The sequence below is a fragment of the Lepus europaeus genome, chromosome 18 (assembly GCF_033115175.1).
Source record: "Lepus europaeus isolate LE1 chromosome 18, mLepTim1.pri, whole genome shotgun sequence".
NCBI lineage: Eukaryota > Metazoa > Chordata > Mammalia > Lagomorpha > Leporidae > Lepus > Lepus europaeus.
The window spans coordinates 22,206,597-22,226,841 of NC_084844.1; the positions used below are offsets into that span (position 1 = coordinate 22,206,597).

Consider the following 20,245-nt stretch of genomic DNA (forward strand, 5'->3'; position numbering starts at 1 on the left):
GGCCCGGGCCGCCCGCCTCCAGCGCCCGGGTGTGAGTGCGAGTGAGCGCGGGGGGGCGGGGGGCGAGTGTGGCGGCCCCGCGGCTCCTCCGGCAGAGGCGGCGGCCGCTCTGGCTCCTCCCTCCCCCGCCCCGCTCCGGCTGGGGCTCGGGCTCGGCGCGCTCGGCCGGCTCACGGCTGCTCCCTGCAGGCCGCCTCGCCGCCGCCGGCGCCCGCCCCCCGCCCCACGCCGCGCCCCGGGACTACGGCCAGCGGCCCGGCAGCCCCTCGGCCGCCTCTGCCCCCGCCCCGCTCGGACTCCGGCAAGCGGCTCCGGCGGGAGCTGTACTTGGTGACATATTTGGAAAAGCTGTCACTTAAAAAAAAAAAAAATAGCCTTTGCCTGCCGGGAGGATTGGGGGGTTTTCGAGGTTTGCACCGTGGGCCGGAGGAGGGAGCGTGGACGAGCCACCTGCACCGCGTTAACGGGGCGGGGAGTCTGCCTGCCAAGTGCTCGGTCGAGTGGAGTTTGTTTGGGAGTTCGGGTCCCTTCTCCGCCGGTAACTCCCTGCGTGACCTTGAGGAAATCCCCGCTGCCTGCCCAGCCAGAGCTTCCTCAAGCTCCAATTGCAAGGGCTGGGCAGGTGCTCCCGCAGCAGGTCCTTTTACTTTCAGTCACGCCGTTTTTAATCCTCTGGGGGAGCACACTCCCCCTCACCCCTCATTCCTAACAGCCAAACCCGATCCACTGCCTCCTCTCCCGAACGCCACTCTTCCCCACGTCTCGGCTCTTTTATTCACTGACACCAGCCATTTCCCCAACAGTCTGCCCTCCCTGCTGAGCCCGGGGAGGGGGCGAGATTGGCTGTACCCTCTCCACTGCCAGCCCCACAAAAGCTGTGTTTCCTCCCATGCTTGCCTCACCTAAATCCAAGGGTACCAAGGCCACTCTGAGGAGGAGGGTGGGCTACACCCAAATGGACCCCCTTCCCCAAAAGAGGGATGGTCTCCATCATACCAGCCCCATCCCCCTGCATGCATGCGTGAGTGTGCGCACGCACACGCACACACACACACACACCCCTGCATGCATGGACATAAAACCATGCAAGTGACGCCAGAGCCCCTTTCATCTCAGGATCTCCTAGTGCCAGGCAGAGGTCTAATTACCCCAGCACCCCCTCTTGCCCCACCGGTTCCCCCCCCACCGCTGTCATTAGCCTAGTTTTACCAGCGGGGGCCACAGCCTTCCCACGGCTCCCAGGGCGGGGCCCTGTCTCCGCACTGCTCTTGGGGAGCTGTGTGTGTGTGTGTATTAGGGAAGCTGCTCTGCTAATGGTTTATAACTGGGCAGAATCATTTGTTCAGTGTGAGTTCTGACCAACCGTTGATCCACATTGGGCTGCCCTTGCTAATCCAAGTCTCAGCCACCCACCTTCTCAGTTTTGTTGGAGCCCCTAGTGCCAGGGGTTTAGGAAGTTTGCAATGCATGGGGGAGGGGAAGCTGCCTCTTTTGGGGCCCCTGGGCCTACAGGGAAGAAAAGGATATCTGGAAGGAAACTCCTGGGGTGCAGAGTGAAGGGTGTGCAGTGGGTGACAGGGGCCTGCAGTGTACAGTGGTGGTTACAGTGGGAAATTGAGGCTGCTGCCAGCAGAGTCAGCATGCAATAAGCAAGCCTGTGTTCAGTCTGGGCTTGCAATGGACATGCAACAGCTGCAGTGGCAGGGGAGGGGGAAGGAGGGAGGAGGCTGCAACATGCAGAGTCAGTGCAGGGTGCAGTGGGCGGTGCACTGAGGGTGGCTGTGTGCCAAGCGATGCCACCTCTTCCATGATCAGGTTTGACTGGGGAGCAAGGCTGCAGTGGGCGGTGCGCAGGGTCGGTGCTCTAGCCCAAACAGAAGTAGGTTCTTGGAATTGGGCTGCTCCAGGTGTTAGGAGAGAATACCAGGGCATGAGGTAGACAGGTGATACTCTGCCTCCACCAGACTGAACGAGGAGGCAACGGAGAGGTCCCAGCAATCTGGTGAGAAGAGGGAATGGAGCCCAGAGGGACACAATGCTGTAGTCTTTGTCTCCCCTCCTTTCTGGCTTTCTCCACTGCTTCTCTCTTTGATGCAAGGCCCTAAAATTATTGAGTGGGGGGGACCTTCTGAAATGGTAGACCCAGAGCCATAGGAAACACAGGGCCTCCCACTGCCCAGGGCACAGGAGGACATCTCTAACTCAAAGTAAGCTGCTGCTTCCGTTTCTCCCTCTCCTGGACTCCCAGTACGGGCTGGCGACAGACTTGGGCAAAGGCAAAGTGGAGGCCAAGCTGCTTTCATAGCACCCATCTCACCAGATGCCAGGATGCAACCCAGGCCTGGGCAAGCAGCCCCCGTCCCTGTTGCAGCACCCTTCCCCCACCCTGCACCTCTGCCCGCCTGGGCCGAGAGAAGTTTCCAGTTTTCAGATTCAGCGCATCCTCAGCTCCTCCTCTTCCTTGCTCCCTATCAAGTCCCCATCTGAGCTCTCACCTCCTAACCCGCTCCCCCCGCCTCAGTGGGGCCAGCGGGAGGGTGGGCCACAAGTGAGGTTGGATAGAGACTCTAGGAGGGGATATGTCTGACCAGCCCCTCCAGCTTCGATTTCGGTTGCCAAGGAGGCAGCAGGAACAGCTTGTTCTCTGGGCTCCCATCAGAGCAGCCATGCCCAGGCCCCTCCCTCTCTCCTCCTCACCCTCCCTTCCTTCCAGTCTGTTGCTAGGAAGCACCCCAAGGTTTCTTGTGGGCCCCACTCCCAGGAACCAGGGGATCCAAACATCTTTCCAAGGAGCCAAAAAGCCTGTCAGCTAAGGTGCCACACAGCATCCCCCACCTCTGCCGAAAAGACAAAGACTTGTATTGTCCTGGTGGTCTGGGGGAACCAGACAGCCCCTCTGCCAGCCAACCCTGCTACAAGCTCTGTGGTGCAGGTCTCAGTACTTTCGCTATCCCATATCATTTGGGCTTGCTGGGATCTGGGTGATGTCAGCAAGTCACCCAGTGTCCGGCGGACACCCCTTGGCTCTGCAGACACAGCCCACTTACTGGGGGTGCTCTGGAAAAACAGCAGAGGAAACTGAGGCACTGGCTAAGGTATTTCTCCCCCTAAGTGATCGCTCAACCAGAAGAGACAGTGGAATCAGAGTGTGAGTTTGAGTCCCAGCTGCTCCACTTCCAAAGCCTCTCCCTGCTAATGGCCTGGGAAAGCAGCAGAAGATGGTCCAAGTCCTAGGGTCCCTGCCATCTATGTTGGAGGTTAGGATGGAGTTCCAGGCCCCTGGCTTCAGCCTGGCCCAGCCTTGAATGTCACAGCCATTTGGGGAGTGAACCAATAGATGGAAGACAGATCTTTCTCCTTCTCATTCTTCCTTTCTTTTTTTTTTTTATTTTTAAAAATATTTTTATTGGCCGGCTCCATGGCTCAATAGGCTAATCCTCTGCCTTGCAGCGCTGGCACCCCAGGTTCTAGTCCCGGTCGGGGTACCGGATTCTGTCCCGGTTGCCCCTCTTCCAGGCCAGCTCTCTGCTGTGGCCCGGGAATGCCGTGGAGGATGGCTCAAGTGCTTGGGCCCTGCACCCCATGGGAGACCAGGATAAGAGAGAGAGAGAGGAAATGGAGAAAAGAAAGTTGGAGGGATGGTTATGAAGTTGGAGCTCAAAAAAGACTGGGAGATTAGCACACACCTACCCTAACAAGAGAAAGTGGGTACTTTTTTTTTTTTTTTTTTTTTTTTTGACAGGCAGAGTGGATAGTGAGAGAGAGAGAGAGACAGAGAGAAAGGTCTTCCTTTTTGCCGTTGGTTCACCCTCCAATGGCCGCTGCGGCCGGCACATCACGCCGATCCGAAGCAGGAGCCAGGTGCTTCTCCTGGTCTCCCATGCGGGTGCAGGGCCCAAGGACTTGGGCCATCCTCCACTGCCTTCCCTGGCCATAGCTGGCCTGGAAGAGGGGCAACCAGGATAGAATCCGGCACCCCGTCCGGGACTAGAACCCGGTGTGCCGGCACCACAAGGTGGAGGATTAGCCTGTTAAGCCACGGCGCCGGCCAAGAAAGTGGGTACTTTATTCCCCCCGTCAATCACCTTGGCCTCACCAGGCACCCCAGTTATGGGTCTCAAAAGAGGGATCCAGGAAAGGGACTAGGCCTGCCTGAGTCTTGTTTTTGGGTAGCTAAACCAAAAGTGGAAAAAAAGAAGCAGACACCTTCTCCAAGCTGTCTTTCAGGGTTTCTCCTACCTTATCTTTATGCATTCATTTGACATTTATTTTCTCTTAGCATTTGACATGTGCCAGGTATTGGGTACTTCAAATGTTCTGAACTCCTGGTTTCATTTTCTGAAAGAGCCTCCCACCCCTCCCCTGCTTTTGCCATAGAAGAGAGGAATGGGGGTGTAGGGAGAGGAAGCCTCTGTCACTGTGAGTTTGGGGCCCACCAGCCTTCAGCCCTCTCCTTCAAATTAGAGGAGAGAATGGAACAGGCTGATGAAGAGTCAATGGCTCAGGCCCAGAGGCCTCCCTTCCCCGCCCTGCAGGGACCTCAGGATCTCAGCCGCTCTCTTTCCCCCAGCGCCAGGAGCGTGGAGGGCACAGGTGTCCTCCAGGGTGTCAGAGAGAAAACTGCTCCGCAGCTTGGTTCATATCCTGCCTTCATTCTCCTGGGCCAGTGGGAAGACAGGGGCAGGGAACTTTGGAGGGTCCAGGGCTGTCTCTGAGCTGCAGCCACCAGGTAGGCCGCTTGGCCTCTTCCCCATCATCTCTGCTCCTAGAAAGAAAGAAAGTGTTTTGACTTGGGGTTTGGCAGGGGGAGGGAACCAGCTTGGAGTCAGCTGCGTGGGAGAGGGAGGCAATGGCTTTCCGTGCATCCCCCCTGCCGTCCACAGTGGGGGCACTGAGGCTTCCAGAGGAAAATGTTCCGTGTTGGGAAGGGCAATGGCAGTGAGCCTGCAGAGGGAAGGGGAGCTGCGAGGGTCTCTGTCTTACATGCTCACCAGCAATTTCAGTGTTTCTGGGGTTGGGGTCTGGATTCTTGCCACTTTGCCTGATTTTCTTTCTTGGCTTAGATAAGGAATGTCCCCTTCCCCTGGATGCCCCGAATCCCTGTTCCCTACAGCTTCTTACCTCACCATGGCCTAGCTGCCCCCCACCTCCAGCTTTCTGAGATTTATTTTTGGGGCTGACACTGTGACGTAGTAAGTTAAACCTCCATCAGTGATGCTAGCATCTCACATGAGTGCTGGTTTGAGTCCCGGCTGCTCCACTTCTGATCCAGCTGCCTGCTAATGGCCTGGGAAAGCAGTCAAAGATGGCTCAAGCCCTTGGGCCCCTGCACTCACGTGGGAGACCCAGAAGAAGCTCCTGTCTCCTGTCTCCTGGCTTCCATTTGGGGAGTGAACCAGCAGATGGAAGACCTCTCTCTCTCTGTCTCTCCCTCTCTTTGTCTATAGCTCTGCCTCTCAAATAAATAAATCCTTTATAAAAAAGGATTTATTGCTTTACTTATTTGAAGGAGAGAGAGAGAGAGAGAGAGAGAGAGAGAGAGAGAGAGAGAGATCTTCCACACACTGGTTCACATCCCAAATGGCTGAAATGACTAAGGTTGGGCCAGGCTGAAGTCAGGAGCCAGAAGCTCCATCCAGGCCTCACACATGAGTGGCAGGCCCCAAGCACTTGGGCCATCTTCAGCTGCTTTCCCAGGTGCATTAGCAGGGAGCTGGATCAGAAGCAGAGCAGCTAGGACTCGAGCCCAGGCTCTGATACAGGATGCCAGTGTTGCAGGCAGCAGCTTAGTTCGCTGTGTCACAGTGCCGGGCCTACCCAACTGTTTTTCTGCCATTGTTCCAGGTGTTGCCAGATCATTCTGCCTGACTGGCTCTCACCTGTCCCTCTTCCCCAGTCAGGCCCCCTCCCCCACCCACCAAGGGAGATAAGAGTTTGGGGTCTGGGGCCAGGAAAGTGGGGGCAGAGGCCTCAATCAGAGCTGAGGGTGACAAAATGGATAGCAAAAGAAAGTGAGGTAGGAGAGCCATTGAGAGAGGTCGGGGAGAGCCTTTCCTGGGGCAGCTGGAGGGGCCCTCGGCACTTCTCCTGTCACCTTCTGAGGATGACATGGAGTCCCATCTTTGCAGTGGATGCACCTGTGAGTGCAAGAGGGACCCTGGGGCCGGCGCCGTGGCTCAATAGGCTAATCCTCCGCCTGCGGCACCGGCACCCCGGGTTCTAGTCCCGGTCGGGGCGCCGGATTCTGTCCCGGTCACTCCTCTTCCAGTCCAGCTCTCTGCTGTGGCCCGGGAGTGCAGTGGAGGATGGCCCAAGTCCTTGGGCCCTGCACCCGCATGGGAGACCAAGAGAAGCATCTGGCTCCCTGGCTTCGGATCAGCGCGATGTGCCGGCCGCAGCAGCCATTGTGGGGTGAACCAATGGAAAAGGAAGACCTTTCTCTCTGTCTCTCTCTCTCACTGTCCACTCTGCCTGTCAAAATAAAATAAAATAAAATAAAATAAATAAAAGAGGGACCCTGGAAGATGCTGTGCTGAAGAGGGAAGAGAAGTCGCAGGGAAGGCTGACTCGCGTTTACACACTCCAGAGTTGAAAATGGCCCTTGTCCGGAGCAAAGGGAAACCTTGTGCAGGTGTCCACGCCCTGCAGAAACCCTACCAGGCCCCTAGAAAGGCTTCCGGTGAGTCATGGGAGGAGAGGCGGGCAGGCAGCTTGAAGACCAAAGCCCCTCCCTAGCAATGGCTAGGCACATTGGTTTGAGCTCAGAATATCGCCATCCTCAGGGCCCAAATATTCTCCACTCCCTTGGGGACTGGACCCAACACACTGCAGCTCAGAAACGGGTCACACAGTTGCCAGATCTCTCCCTGGGGGGCAGCTTGGGTGAGGAGGGATGGGGAATGTAGCCGTGGGCTGCTGAACAGGAAAAGAATAAGAAGTGGGGAGCAGGCAAAGGTAGAGTGAGGGACCTGGGACCTGAAGGGAGGCCAGGCATGTGACAGGCTCAGGAGTAAGTCTATGTGGCTGGGGGGAGCCTGGGAGTTAAGTGTGAGGAGTCTGGGTTCTCCCTCCCTCCTGCATCGGAAGCTTCAGCTACACATATTTGGCAGCTGTTTGTATAAACAATATTCCCCAGTGGTGTCACTTGGGCAGGCACAAAGGGAGGCTAATGGAGTGGGGTGAGGGTGCGTACAGGGGAGGGAGATGGGATCTGGCCCTTCTCCAGCCACACTGTTCCCTTCGGAAGAGAAGTCCTTGTTTCCCTGCTTGGCCCATGCTCCGGATGCCCAGGATCCTGTTATTCTCTGCCCCGACAGAGCCTGAGAGGGCTGCTCGTCCAGATTCAGCCTCGTCTGGGACTCAGAAGGTGGCCGAGGGATGGCTGTTGGGAGAGGGACAGGACTGGGACTTGTGGACTGGCACATCTGGCTCCTCAGGATATGGGGATGGGGGCTAAAAGGAGGGGTGGCAGGACACTGGCTGAGGGTCCCCCCCATTCCCTCTTGTCTCTGACTATAAATGTCTGGGGTGACCTGTCCTTATGACTGGGCAGGGGTGAGGCTGTATAGGGAGGTTCAGACCTCAGAGCCAGAGGTGGGGGATGTTTGCTTTCTGGCTTCTCACTGGAGAGAAGAGTTAATGCCTAAAGCCCTGGACATTACAATCTACAATGTGATTCTTTGGGATAAACAGGATTGCTTTTGGTATTTTATTTTTTGAAGAACTTATTTGTCTAACAGAAAGGCAGGATGACAAAGAGAGATCTTCCATCTGCTGGTTCACTCCCCAGATAACTGCAACAGCCAGGGCTGGGCCAAGCCAAAGCCAGGAGCCAGGAACTCCACCTAGGTCTCCCACGTGGGTGGCAGGGGCCCAAGTACTTCAGCCATCTTCCATTGCCTCCAAGGCACATTGGCAGGGAGCTGAATCAGAAGCAGAGTAGTCAGGATTCAAACCAGGCACTCCAATGTGGGATTCAGGTGTCCCAAAAGGCAGCTTAACCCGCTGTGTCATGCCTGCCCAATACAACAGGTTTAGGGGTGATATGGTGGCACAGTGGGTTGTTGTCCACTCGTGATGGCGTCCCACAGCAGTGTGCAGTACTGCGTTCTGGATACTCTGCTTTGGCTCCAGCTTCCTCTTAATGTGCCTGGGATGGCAGCAGCAGGCGGGCCCCTGCCACCCACGTGGGGACCAGGATTGAGTTCCTGGTTCCGGTTCTGTCTTCAGCCTGGCCCAGCTCAGGCTGGCCAATTTCTAGCTCTGCACCCAGTTTCTCCTTTCATTAACATCTTGACATTAGTATGATACATTTGTTAACAACTAATGAATCAACATCAATGCATTGTTACTAACTAAAGTCTGCTTTGTTCAGATTTCTTTAGTTTTTACCTAATGTGTTTTTTTTTCTTTCAGGATCCCATCCTCAACACAATGCCTTTTGTCGTGTCTTCTTAGGCCCTGTTGAGCAGTTTCTTGGATATTCCTTGTTTCTTAAACACGCTAACTTCGATTTCCTCTTTATTTCCTACTGTATGTGAGGACGCTCAGATGTGGCTGTGAGGTGATGTGTGTGCCACTAACCGGCCTCAGTGTCGCCTGTGGGATGCAGGTGTGGAAATGAAAAGTCTCACAGCTCCAAGAGCTCAGTAGGGGGAAAAAAAAAAGACAAGGAAAGAGAAACGCCACACCCTACCAACTAACTAGAGGGTAAGGAAAGGGTGTCGGAATAGGATGGAAAGGCCTGGTCGGCAGTGACGTCATTGGGCGACGCCCAGTTGCAAGCAGCTTTTCAAGGTCTCCCCCCACCCCACCCCGTGCCTCTGAGACGCTGTGGTGCCTCAACGCCTGGATATCCTTCTTAATAGGAGATAAATAATGCGGCCTGACAAGTAGTCCCTTAGCTTCCTTTCCGTGGCAAATACGACTTCAGTAGAAGGAACTACAACTCCCAGAAGGCACCGTGGCGGGACTTGCCGTATCTCTACTGGTTCGCATTTGTTACCCTCAGCCAATAAGAATTGGGCTCTTTGATAAGTGCCAAAATGGCGCTCCCTAGGGTCTAGAGCTCGACTGTCCGGTAGGTTTAAATTTAGGGAGGTGGAAGATGAAAAGGAAATAGGGAATTATAGTTTCAGGGTTGGGGAAGATGGTGGAAGTGGGGATGGGGGAGAAAGCTGAACGTGGGGTGGTAGAGGCCGAGGGACGCCGCCAGGGCTCGGGGAGTAATTGGCCATTGGAACTGGCTTAACCCTTTGTTACCCTCTTTAGTGTTTGTATCAGCCCGTTTGACACTCTCTTCGTCGTGCCCCAGTCCAAGAAGGGATGGATTAGGAGGGACGGGTCTGACAGGATCTCCACCTTGTCCCCTTCCCCTTTTTTATTTCCTGCTCCTCGCTTCAGTCGGTTCCCGTTTCCATTCTGTGGAGCTCCGCCAGCGGCTGTTCTCTTTCCCTGAAACTTCTCTTTAGCTCCATTTCTGCAACCTCAAAGCTGCTCTCCACGGGCGCCGCCTCAGAGTGAAGGCATGAAGGTGGTCAACCTGAAGCAAGCCATTTTGCAAGCCTGGAAGGAACGATGGAGTGACTACCAGTGGGCAATCAACATGAAGAAATTCTTTCCCAAAGGAGCCACCTGGGACATTCTCAACCTGGCAGGTCTCAAGTGAAGTGGAAGGAAGGGTGGGAGGGATGAGCCCAGGGAAGTCGTAACCACCCAGCCTTACTTTGTTGCTTTTACAGAGGCACTCCTGGAGCAGGCCATGATTGGACCTTCCCCCAATCCGCTCATCCTGTCCTACCTGAAGTATGCCATTAGTTCCCAGGTAAACCACTTCTTCCCCAAGGAATGAGGATTTTGGAGGTGAATGACCTGGAGTGCAGTTGCCAACTTAGTTGTTTTTTTTTTTTTTTTTTTTTTTAAGATTTATTTGTTTATTTGAAAGGCAGAGTTACAGAGAGGCAGAGAGGGGGAGGGAGAGAGAAAGAGTGAGAGGTCTTCCATCTGCTGGTTCACTCCCCAGTGGCTGCAACAGCCGGAGCTGCGCTGATCTGAAGCCAGGAGCCAGGAGCTTCTTCCAGGTCTCCACTTGGGAGAGGGGTCGAAGGACTTGGGCCATCTTTTACCGTTTCCTTAGGCTCATTAGTAGGAAGCTGGAGTGGAAGTGGAGCAGCCAGACATAAACCGGCGCCCACATGGGATGCTGGCACTGCATGCAGTGGCTTTACCTGCTACGCCATGGTGCCAGCCCCTGAACTTACACTTTCTTTCTTTTTTTTTTTTTTCTTTTTTTTTTTTTTTAGTATTTTTTTTTTACTTTTATTTAATGAATATAAATTTCCAGTATACAGCTTATAGATTACAATGGCTTCCCCTTCCCATAAATTCCCTCCTACCCGCAACCCTCCCCTCTCCCGCTCCCTCTCCCCTTCCATTCACATCAAGATTCATTTTCAATTCTATTTATATACAGAAGATCAGTTTAGTATAAAATACTTCAACAGTTTGCACCCACATAGAAACACAAAGTGAAACATACTGTTTGAGTACTAGTTATAGCATTAAATCAAAATGTACAGTACATCAAGGACAGAGATCCCACATCAGGAGCAAGCGCACAGTGGCTCCTGTTGTTGACCCAACAAATTGACACTCTAGTTTATGGCGCCAGTAACCACCCTAGGCTGTCGTCATGAGTTGCCAAGGCTATGGAAGCCTTCCAAGTTCCCCGACTCTGATCATATTTAGACAAGGTCATAAAAGACAGGGTGAGGATAGTAACCAATGATCCTAAGAGTGGCCTTAACCAGGTCTGAACAATTATACAGCATTAAGTGGGGAAGAGGACCATCAGTACACACAGGTTGGGAGTAGAGCCATTGGTGGTAGAGTAGAGGTTATGATTACAAAGGAATGAGGCTCAAGTGCACTAGACAGGGTCTAGAACAAAGGACAGAGTCATTATTAGAGGAGCTAAGAAAGGTGTTGTCTAAGCTACAATTAAGTTTTCTGATTGAGAGGCAAATAGAACCTGATAGAAGGGGCTTGATAATAATCTGTTGGGTTTTTTTTTTTTTTTTTTTTGACAGGCAGAGTGGACAGTGAGAGAGAGACAGAGAGAAAGGTCTTCCTTTTGCCGTTGGTTTACCCTCCAATGGTCGCTGCGGCCTGCGCGCTGCGACCTGTGCACCGCGCTGATATGAAGCCAGGAGCCAGGTGCTTCTCCTGGTCTCCCATGGGGTGCAGGGCCCAAGGACTTGGGCCATCCTCAACTGCACTCCCTGGCCACAGCAGAGAGCTGGCCTGGAAGAGGGGCAACCGGGACAGGATCGGTGCCCTGACCGGGACTAGAACCCGGTGTGCCGGCGCCGCAAGGTGGAGGATTATCCTAGTGAGCCGCGGCGCCGGCCCTGAACTTACACTTTCTACATGAACTGTTTGAACAGATTGCTTCTTTAGGCTCAGTTTTCTTATAAAAATAAGAATACTTCATCTGTTGTGATAGGTATTTCATTTGCTTATTCTGTCAGTGCTTGTAGTACCAGATAGTGCTAGGCTCTGAGGAAAAAGCTGTAAACACGACCTGATCCTGGTACAAAGGAATTTAATGGGTGACATTCAAACAGACTTGTAAAGCAGCAGTCACTTGATGGGTTTATGATAAGGGTTAGAACAGAGTGCGGGGACTCCCTGTTGGGTCAGCAGGTTAAGCTGCTGCCTGTTAGCTTGGCATCCCATATCGGAGCACAGGATCAAGTCCTTCCAATAACGTATCTGAGAAAGCAGTGAAAGATGGCTCAAGCCACCCAGATGGGAGACCCCGATAGAGTTCCAGGCTCCTTTGTTGTCATCTGAGGAGTGAGCAAGAAGATGGAGGATCTTTCTCCTTTTGCCTCTCTCTCTGCATTTCAAATGAGTACAGTAAATCATCTTATTTATTTTTAAAGAATAGAGTATAGGTACTGTGAGAGAACATGGAAGGGACATCTAATCCAGTCTGAGCAATCAGGGGAGGGTTTCTGAAAGAAGTGATGTTTTACCCAAATCTGAAAGCTGAGTAGGAGTTATTCAGGCAGATGAGAGCACGCCAAGCAGAGATAAAAGTGCATGACGTTGATTAGGAACTGAAATGATTAAGTATGGCTACGGCAGCAGTTTTGCTGACAGGACCCCTGTACGCTGTTTTTAGTTTCTGGCACTTTATTGTTAACCAATGATTATTATCTAGAATTAGAGATGTAATTTAATTGTACAACACGAAATTATGCTAATGGCAACAGCTTACTGGAATTTATGAAACACTCATTCCTGTATTTGTACGTTGCTATATAAATGTGCTCAGCTGCTAATGATAAAAGTTACAGTTGATTTTTAGTCATTATGAAAACCATATTGCAGATGGTTGTTTCTGTTTAGAAAAATGCAAACAGCTTTAAAAATGAATTAAATCCATTTCAACCCTATCTACAAATAGATTCTAAACAGCAAGTATAACAGGTAATTAATTTTTCAACACTGTTTCAGACTGGTGTAGCAATGGTAGTGCACGCGATTTTTTTTTTTTTTTTTTTTTTTTGGACAGGTAGAGTCACAGACAGTGAGAGGGAGAGACAGAGAAAAAGGTCTTCCTTCCGTTGGTTCACTCCCCAAATGGCCACTACGGCCAGAGCTACACCGATCTGAAGCCAGGAGCCAGGTGCTTCCTCCTGGTCTCCCATGCGGGTACAGGGCCCAAGCACTTGGGCCATCCTCTACTGCATTCCCGGGCCACAGCAGAGAGCTGGACTGGAAGAGGAGCAACCGGGACTAGAACCCAGTGCCCATATGGGATGCTGGCGCCACAGGCAGAGGATTAGCTAAGTGAACCACGGCGCCAGCCCATGCACGCAATTTAAAATGAGGAAATAAAAGCTAAGTGGAAGTCCAAGTTTTCACATATTCTGGCAATTTCTAATGCTTTAGAAATGTGAAACTTAACGTTTCAAAGCTTGGATCCCTTTACACTGTTAAAAATTTGAGACACAAAGCTTTTTCACCTTTTTTTTCTTTTTAAAGATTTATTTATTTATTTAAAAGGCAAAGCTTTAAAGAGAGAGAGTCTTCCATCCATGGTTCAACCCCCAAATGGCCTCAACGGCCGGAGCTGGGCCAGTCTGAAGCCAAGGAGCCAGGAGCTTCTTCTGGGTCTCCCACAGGGATGCAGAGGTCCGAGGATTTGGGCCATCTTCTGCTTTCCCAGGCCATAACCTGAGAGCTGGATCAGAAATGAGCAGCCAGGACTAGAACTGGCTCCCATATGGGATGCTGGCACTGCATTTTTTTTTTTTTTTTATTTGACAGATACAGTTAGTGAGGGAGAGAGACAGAAAGGTCTTCCTTCCGTTGGTTCACCCCCCAAATGGCCGCTAAGGCCAGCCCGCTGTGCCCATCTGAAACCAGGAGCCAGGTGCTTCTTCCTGATCTCCCATGCGGGTGCAGGCGCCCAAGCTCTTGGGCCATCCTCCACTGCCCTCCCGGGCCACAGCAGAGAGCTGGACTGGAAGAGGAGCAACCGGGACTAGAACCCGGCGCCCATATGGGGTGCCAGTGCCGCAGGCGGAGGATTAACCAAGTGAGCCACGGCGCCGGCCCCTGGCACTGCTTTTACCCGCTATGCCAAGCACTGGTCCTCAGAACTTCTTTTTACATTTATAATATCTATCCATATTTACCATCTTAGAAACTAAAACTAGGAATTATGATTCATTTAAAAGTAACACAAATCGGGGCCGGTGTTGTGGCATAATGGGTTAAGCTGCTGCCACCACTGTTTCATTCCTGAAATGATTTACTCCATCCACTGGTTCACTCCTCACATAGCCACAATAGCTACGGCGAGGCCAAGGCAAAGCCAGGAACCAGGAACTTCATTTGGGTCTCCCTCTTGGGTAGCAGGGACCAAAATGTACTTGGGCCATCTTCCACTGTGTTCCCAGCGGTAATTAGCAGGAAGCTTGATCAGAAGCAAAGCATCAGGACTCAGACCAGCACTCCCATATGGGACGCTGGTGTCGCAAGCAGTAGCTTAACGCACTGTGCCACAATACCAGCCCTGATGCAGCAGTATTTTTTTTTTTTTGACAGGCAGAGTGGACAGTGAGAGAGAGAGAGAGAGACAGAGAGAAAGGTCTTCCTTTGCCGTTGGTTCACCCTCCAATGGCCGCCGTGGCCAGCGCGCTGCAGCCAGTGCATCTGCGCTGATCCCAAGGCAGGAGCCAGGTGCTTATCCTGGTCGCCCATGGGGTGCACCAAGCACTTGGGCCATCCTCCACTGCACTCCCTGGCCATAGCAGAGAGCTGGCCTGGAAGAGGGGCAATCGGGACAGAATCCGGTGCCCTGACCGGGACTAGAACCTGGGGTGCCGGCGCCGCAAGGTGGAGGATTAGCCTGTTGAGCCACGGTGCCGGCCTGATGCAGCAGTATTTTAATAAGCCTTTCAGATAACCATGGATATTCATCTTTGATGCTATACTAAAATTCAGCAGGTTGTGTGAAACCCTGTCAATGAACTTTTTATACTTTGTCGTATTACAATCCATTGGTCTTTCTCTTGAACTTTGAATAGATCTCTTATGGCTGCATGATTTTTGTAGCATCATGAGTTGGTCATTTGGAAAACATTCATGATATAGATATAGATATTCCAGTTGTTGACACTTTTAGTCCTGTCATCACATGTCTTAGAACCTCAGGGACACTCTATTGTACAACTGTGAGAGAATGAGAGTGAAGAGATAAATAATGTTTTAGTAGTATTTTATTGTATCTAATTTTTAAAGATTTACTTAATTATTTGAAAAGTCAGAATTACGCAGAGAGAGGGAGAAACAGAGAGATCGTCCATCCACTGGTTCACTCCTTGGCTGACTGCAATGGCTGGGGCTAGGCAGGGCTGAAGCCGGGAGCCAGGAGCTTTTTCCAGGTCTCACACGTGGTTGGTGGGGTCCAAGTAGTTGGACCATTTTCCGTTGCTTTCCCAGGCACATGAGCAGGGAGGTGGATTGGAAGCAGAGCAGTCAGGACTAAAACTGGTGCCCATATGGGATGCTGACATTTCAGGTGATGGTTTAACCTGCTATACCACAGCACCAGCCTCTATAGGGGCATCTTAATTGGTGTCTTAAATGCTAGGCTAAATGTCCAACCCCTAGATACTTTTTTTTTTTTAAAAGATTCATTTATTTATTTGAAAGGCAGAGTTGCAGGGAGCAGAAGTAGAGAGAGAGAGGTCTTCCATCTGCTGGTTTGCTCCCCCAGATGACTGCAATGGCTGAAGCTGCACCGATCTAAAGCCAGGAACCAGGAACTTCCTCCAGGTCTCCCAAGTGCGTGCAGGGGCTCAAGCACTTGAGCCATCTTCTACTGCTTTCCCAGGCTATAGCGGATTACTGGATTGGAAGTGGAGCAGCCAGTGCCCATAGGGGATGCCGGCACTGTAGGCGGCAGCTTTACCTGCTATGTCACAGCGCCAACCCCTAGGTAACTTTTTTTTTTTTTTTTTTTAGATTTATTTATTTATTTGAAAGAGTTAGAGAGAGGGGGGGGGGGGTCTTCCATCTGATGGTTCACTCCCCAATTGGCTGCAACAGCCAGAGCTGCACCGATCCGAAGCCAGGAGCTTCTTCCAGGTCTCCCACGTAGGTGCAGGGCCCAAGGACTTGGGCCATCCTCCACTGCTTTCTCAGGCCATAGCAGAGAGCTGAATTGGAAGTGGAGCAGTTGGGTCTCAAACCGGTGCCCATATGGGATGCCAGCGCTTCAGGCCAGTTCATTAATCCACTGTGACACAGCGCTGGCCCCATAGGTAACTTTTTTATAACATTTTTTATAACATTTAGGGGGCCAGCGCTGTGGCATAGTGGGTAAAGCTGCTGCCTGCAGTGCTGGTATCCTATATGGGTGCCAATTCGAGTCCCAGCTGCTCCTCTTCCAATCCAACTCTCTGCTATGGCCTGGGAAAGCAATACAAGATGGCCCAAGCCTTTTGGCCCCTGCACCCTTGTGAGAGACCTGGAAGAAGCTCCTGGTTCCTTGCTTCGGATCAGCACAACTCCAGCCATTGCGGCCAATTGGAGAGTGAACAAGGGGATGGAAGATATCTCCCTCTCTCTGCCTCTCCTCCTCTCTCTGTGTAACTCTGACTTTCAAATAAATAAATATTCAAAAAAATTCTTAGAATATATGTATGGCTTTTTGTATATGTTTATTAATTCATTTTTATTTATCTGGAAGACTGCAAAATAAAGAGGGAGAGCTCTTCCATCCACTGGTTCACTCCTTAAATGCCTGCAACATCTGGAGCTGGGTCAGGCCAAAGTCAGGAGCCAGGATCTCCTTCTGGGTCTTCTATGTGGGTGTCAGAGGCCTAAGCACTAGGGCCATCTTCTGCCTTTGCAAGAATGTTAGTAGGAAGTTAGATCAGAGATAGAGCAGCTGGGACTTGAGCTAGCATCCTGATATGGGATATTATGTCATGAGCAGTGGCTTAACCTGCTGCACCTCAATGTTGGCCACGCCCCAATATTTTTGACCCCCAGTTGGTTGAATCTGTGGATGTGGGCTCTATGGATATGGAGAGCTGACTGTAAATACCAGCTTCGCAGCTTTTCAGACTGTATGGTCTCTGCTTCCACTCTTCGTCATTATAGCCCCAAAGCAGATAGTATGTAAATAATACAGAAACCGTAAGTAGACAGTGTATAATCAATGACATTGCTGCATCTAATATAACCTTATTAACAAAAACTCTGATGAGCCAGATTTGGCTTGTGAGTTGTAGTTGTGCGGCCCCTGACTTTAGGCTGTTGCAGTAATTTAGGTGTGAAATGATACTAGCATACACTAGGAAGTGGCAGCAGAAAACAAGAGGAGTTCAGGAATAATTTAGTAAGTAGCATGGAGAGGGTTTGGTGATTGGCTGAATGAGGGGAAGGTGAAGAAGTCATGGATAATGCCTGGCTTTCTGGTTTGGACACCAGATGGCTGATGGATTAGGAAGAAGACACTGGAAGCAGTGTAGGGCTGTTAGGGTTGGAACGCAGGTGAGGATGGCATGTTGATTTTGGCCTTTGAGGTGCCTGTGTGAACTGTCAGAGAGAGGATAGTCAATGGGCTGTTGAGCATACGTGTCAGGGACGCCGAAGAGAAGGCTGGCCTGGAACTGTTGGTGTGGAAGCCGTCAGCTGCACACGGCAATCGAGATGGCCCAGAGAGTGAGCAGAGGTGGCCCGAGTCAGATTCCTGAGGAGCCGGCCACAGTTAAGGAACGTGCGTGGGAAAGGAATTCCTCACAGGAGCCTGCAAAGAAGGGGTCAGGGAGGAGAGAAAAGTGAGAGCTCGGTGCAGGAGCAGCTGAGGGAAGAGAAGAGGGAATGAGGGAGTGTTTCATGTGCCAGATGCTGCCGAGCAGTCGGCTAGGATGGGGATCCACTCAGATCACCATCAAGAGTTTGTTGATGGGGGCTGGCACTGTGGTATAGTAGGCTAAGCCTCTGCCTGCAGTGCTGGCATCCCATATGGGTGCTAGTTCATGTCCCACCTGGTCCTCTTCTGATCCCCAGCTCTCTGCTATGGCCTGGGAAAGCAACGGAAGATGGCCCAAATGTTCGGGCCCCTACACCCATGTGGAAGACCCAGAGGAAGCCCCTGGCTTCAAATCAGCCCAGCTCTGGCTGTTTTTGGCTATTTGGGGAGTGAACCAGCGGTTGGAGGACTTCTCTGTCTTTCTCTGTAACTCTGCCTCTCAGATAAATAAATAAAATCTTAAAAAAAAAAAAAAAGACTTTTTTTTTTTAACTTTTGACAGGCAGAGTGGCTAGTGAGAGAGAGAGGCAGAGAGAAAAGTCTTCCTTTTGCCATTGGTTCACCCTCCAATGGCGCGCTGCGGATGGCGCACCGCGCTGTTCCGAAGGCAGGAGCCAGGTGCTTCTTCTGGTCTCCCATGGGGTGCAGGACCCAAGCACTTGGGCCATCCTCCACTGCACTCCCTGGCCACAGCAGAGAGCTGGCCTGGAAGAGGGGCAACCGGGACAGAATCCGGCGCCCCAACTGGGACTAGAACCCGGTGTGCCGGCGCCACTAGGTGGAGGATTAGCCTGTTGAGCCATGGCGCCGGCCTGTCTTTTTTTTTTTCAAAGTTTGTTGATGATCTTTTTTTTTTTCTCTTTTTTTTTGACAGGCAGAGTGGCTAGTGAGAGAGAGAGACAGAGAGAAAGGTCTTCCTTGTGCCGTTGGTTTACTCTCCAATGGCCACTGCAGCCGGTGTGCTGCGACCTGTGTACCGCGCTGATATGAAGCCAGGAGCCAGGTGCTACTCCTGGTCTCCCATGGGGTGCAGGGCCCAAGCACTTGGGCCATCCTCCACTGCACTCCCTGGCCACAGCAGAGAGCTGGCCTGGAAGAGGGGCAACCGGGACAGAATCCGGCGCCCCGACCGGGACTAGAACCCGGTGTGCTGGCGCCTCTAGGCAGAGGATTAGCCTGTTGAGCCATGGCACTGGCTTCTGTTGATGATCTTAATGAATGGATTCATGGGGTGGTCGGGACAGAAGTCATTGTCATTGATGTGGGTTGCAGTGTGAAGGTGGGGGTATAGAGGCAGTGCCTGGAGAGAGCTGCCTGCGAAGAGCAGCAGGTGCTTGAATGGAAATGTGGGTCTGCGGGAAGCTCCTTTAAAAATAGAATAATCTTGATTTGTCTGAACACTGATGGGAAAGACAAGAAGAAAGTGACAGAACTGCACGTGAAAGGGCTTTGGGCGCCATCAGGTGCTGTGCAGAATTGCTAAATTACTCAGAGTCAAGAGGCTCTTTGGTCCAGTGTTGTGCATAGAGAGGGCACTTCGGAGTGGTTGGAGGTGTTGGATATGAAGAAGAGCGGAGGGGATTAGAGAGCAGCTGCAGGGTCACGCGGGGCAGCCACGTGTGCAGCGGCCACACTGACAGTTCCAGTCTCAGGCGCCTGTGGTTCAGAGCTTCCATGTTGATTGAATTATTAAGACTGGACCAGGTTAAATCCTGCAGTGAAAAACAGTTTACCAGGTGGAAAGTATTTTTAGGTCCCTGGAGTAGCAATGCTTTCTTGATACAGTTAGCAGACACTCACTGAACTGCATTCACAATTGGAAGACCATAAATCCATTTGGCCTAACAATATCTCTCAGGACCTACAGAATTGGGGCTTTCTCCCCTGGTAGTTTGGGGTCTATTTTTAGTGAGAACATTCAGCTCCCCCTACAGGTTGGTATCCAGGAAGGCTCAGTCATTTGCCAAGCTCTTGCTATGGGGATGTCAGTTATAAATAAACAAACACTCGCCTGGGATGTTGTGGTCATCCTGCCCAGGCAGGCTCCCAACTTCCCGAGCACTGTCAGACACCAGCGTTGGCTTCGCAGTGTGTCCTGCTGATGGTGGTTTTGAACATGAGTTTTCTTTGAGACCTCTGTGTATCCCACTCCTGTCTCAACAGGGAGCAGTGTGTTCAGGGATAGAGGAATTACAGGTGGGAAGATGATCGCTGTACTTGGGTTACCAGGGCTGGCTTAGCTTTCTCAGTAAATCTTTGCAAGTTTCTGCTCCGTGAGGCAGATGATTACCCTGACTGTGTCTCTCATTATGTTCTGCTTTTTACTTTTGGTGTATTTTGCCATTGATTTTGAGCATACCATTGTAACTATTTCTTACAGCATTATTTTTGTTTTATCAGTGTGCTGGAATTTTTTTTTAACTACGACAAGTTAAAAAGATTTCATGTAGGGTTTACTTTCATTCAGGACAATTTTCTTTTTTTTTTTTTTTTTAAGATTTATTTTATTTATTTGAAAGCCAGAGTTACACAGAGAGAGAAGGAGAGGCAGAGAGAGAGAGAGAGAGAGGTCTTCTATCCGCTGGTTCACTCTCCAATTGGCTGCAATGGCCAGAACTGCGCAGATGCAAAACTAGGAGCCAGGAGCTTATTCTGGGTCTCCCATGTGGGTGCAGGGGCCCAAGGATTTGAGCCATCTTCTGCTGCTTTCTCAGGCCATAGCAGAGAGGATCAGAAGTAGAGCAGCTGGGACTTGAACTGGCGCCCATATGGGATGCTGGCACTGCAGGTGGCAGCTTTACTCACTATGCCACAGTGCCGGTCCCAGGACAATTTTCTTTTTAACTGGATCTCTAGTTTTGTTATTTGTGATGGTGATAAATAGGCATTACTAACAGAAATTCA

The 20,245-nt window shown here is 51.5% G+C and overlaps 1 protein-coding gene across 3 annotated transcripts in view; it reads left to right on the top strand.

The window, feature by feature from the left end:
• The first annotated feature begins 8,995 nt into the window (after positions 1-8,995).
• The window catches only part of MED24 (mediator complex subunit 24), a 32,987-nt gene continuing 21,737 nt past the window's right edge, over positions 8,996-20,245 (top strand). For 2 of the 3 annotated variants that reach the window (XM_062175243.1, XM_062175245.1), the window contains exons 1-3: positions 8,996-9,079; positions 9,471-9,656; positions 9,741-9,823. In XM_062175243.1, the coding sequence (XP_062031227.1) occupies positions 9,527-9,656; positions 9,741-9,823 (213 nt within the window). In that variant the 5' untranslated portion in view covers positions 8,996-9,079; positions 9,471-9,526. Of the gene's footprint in view, positions 9,080-9,402; positions 9,657-9,740; positions 9,824-20,245 lie in introns of all 3 variants that reach the window. The other variant, XM_062175244.1, reaches the window with a different exon arrangement.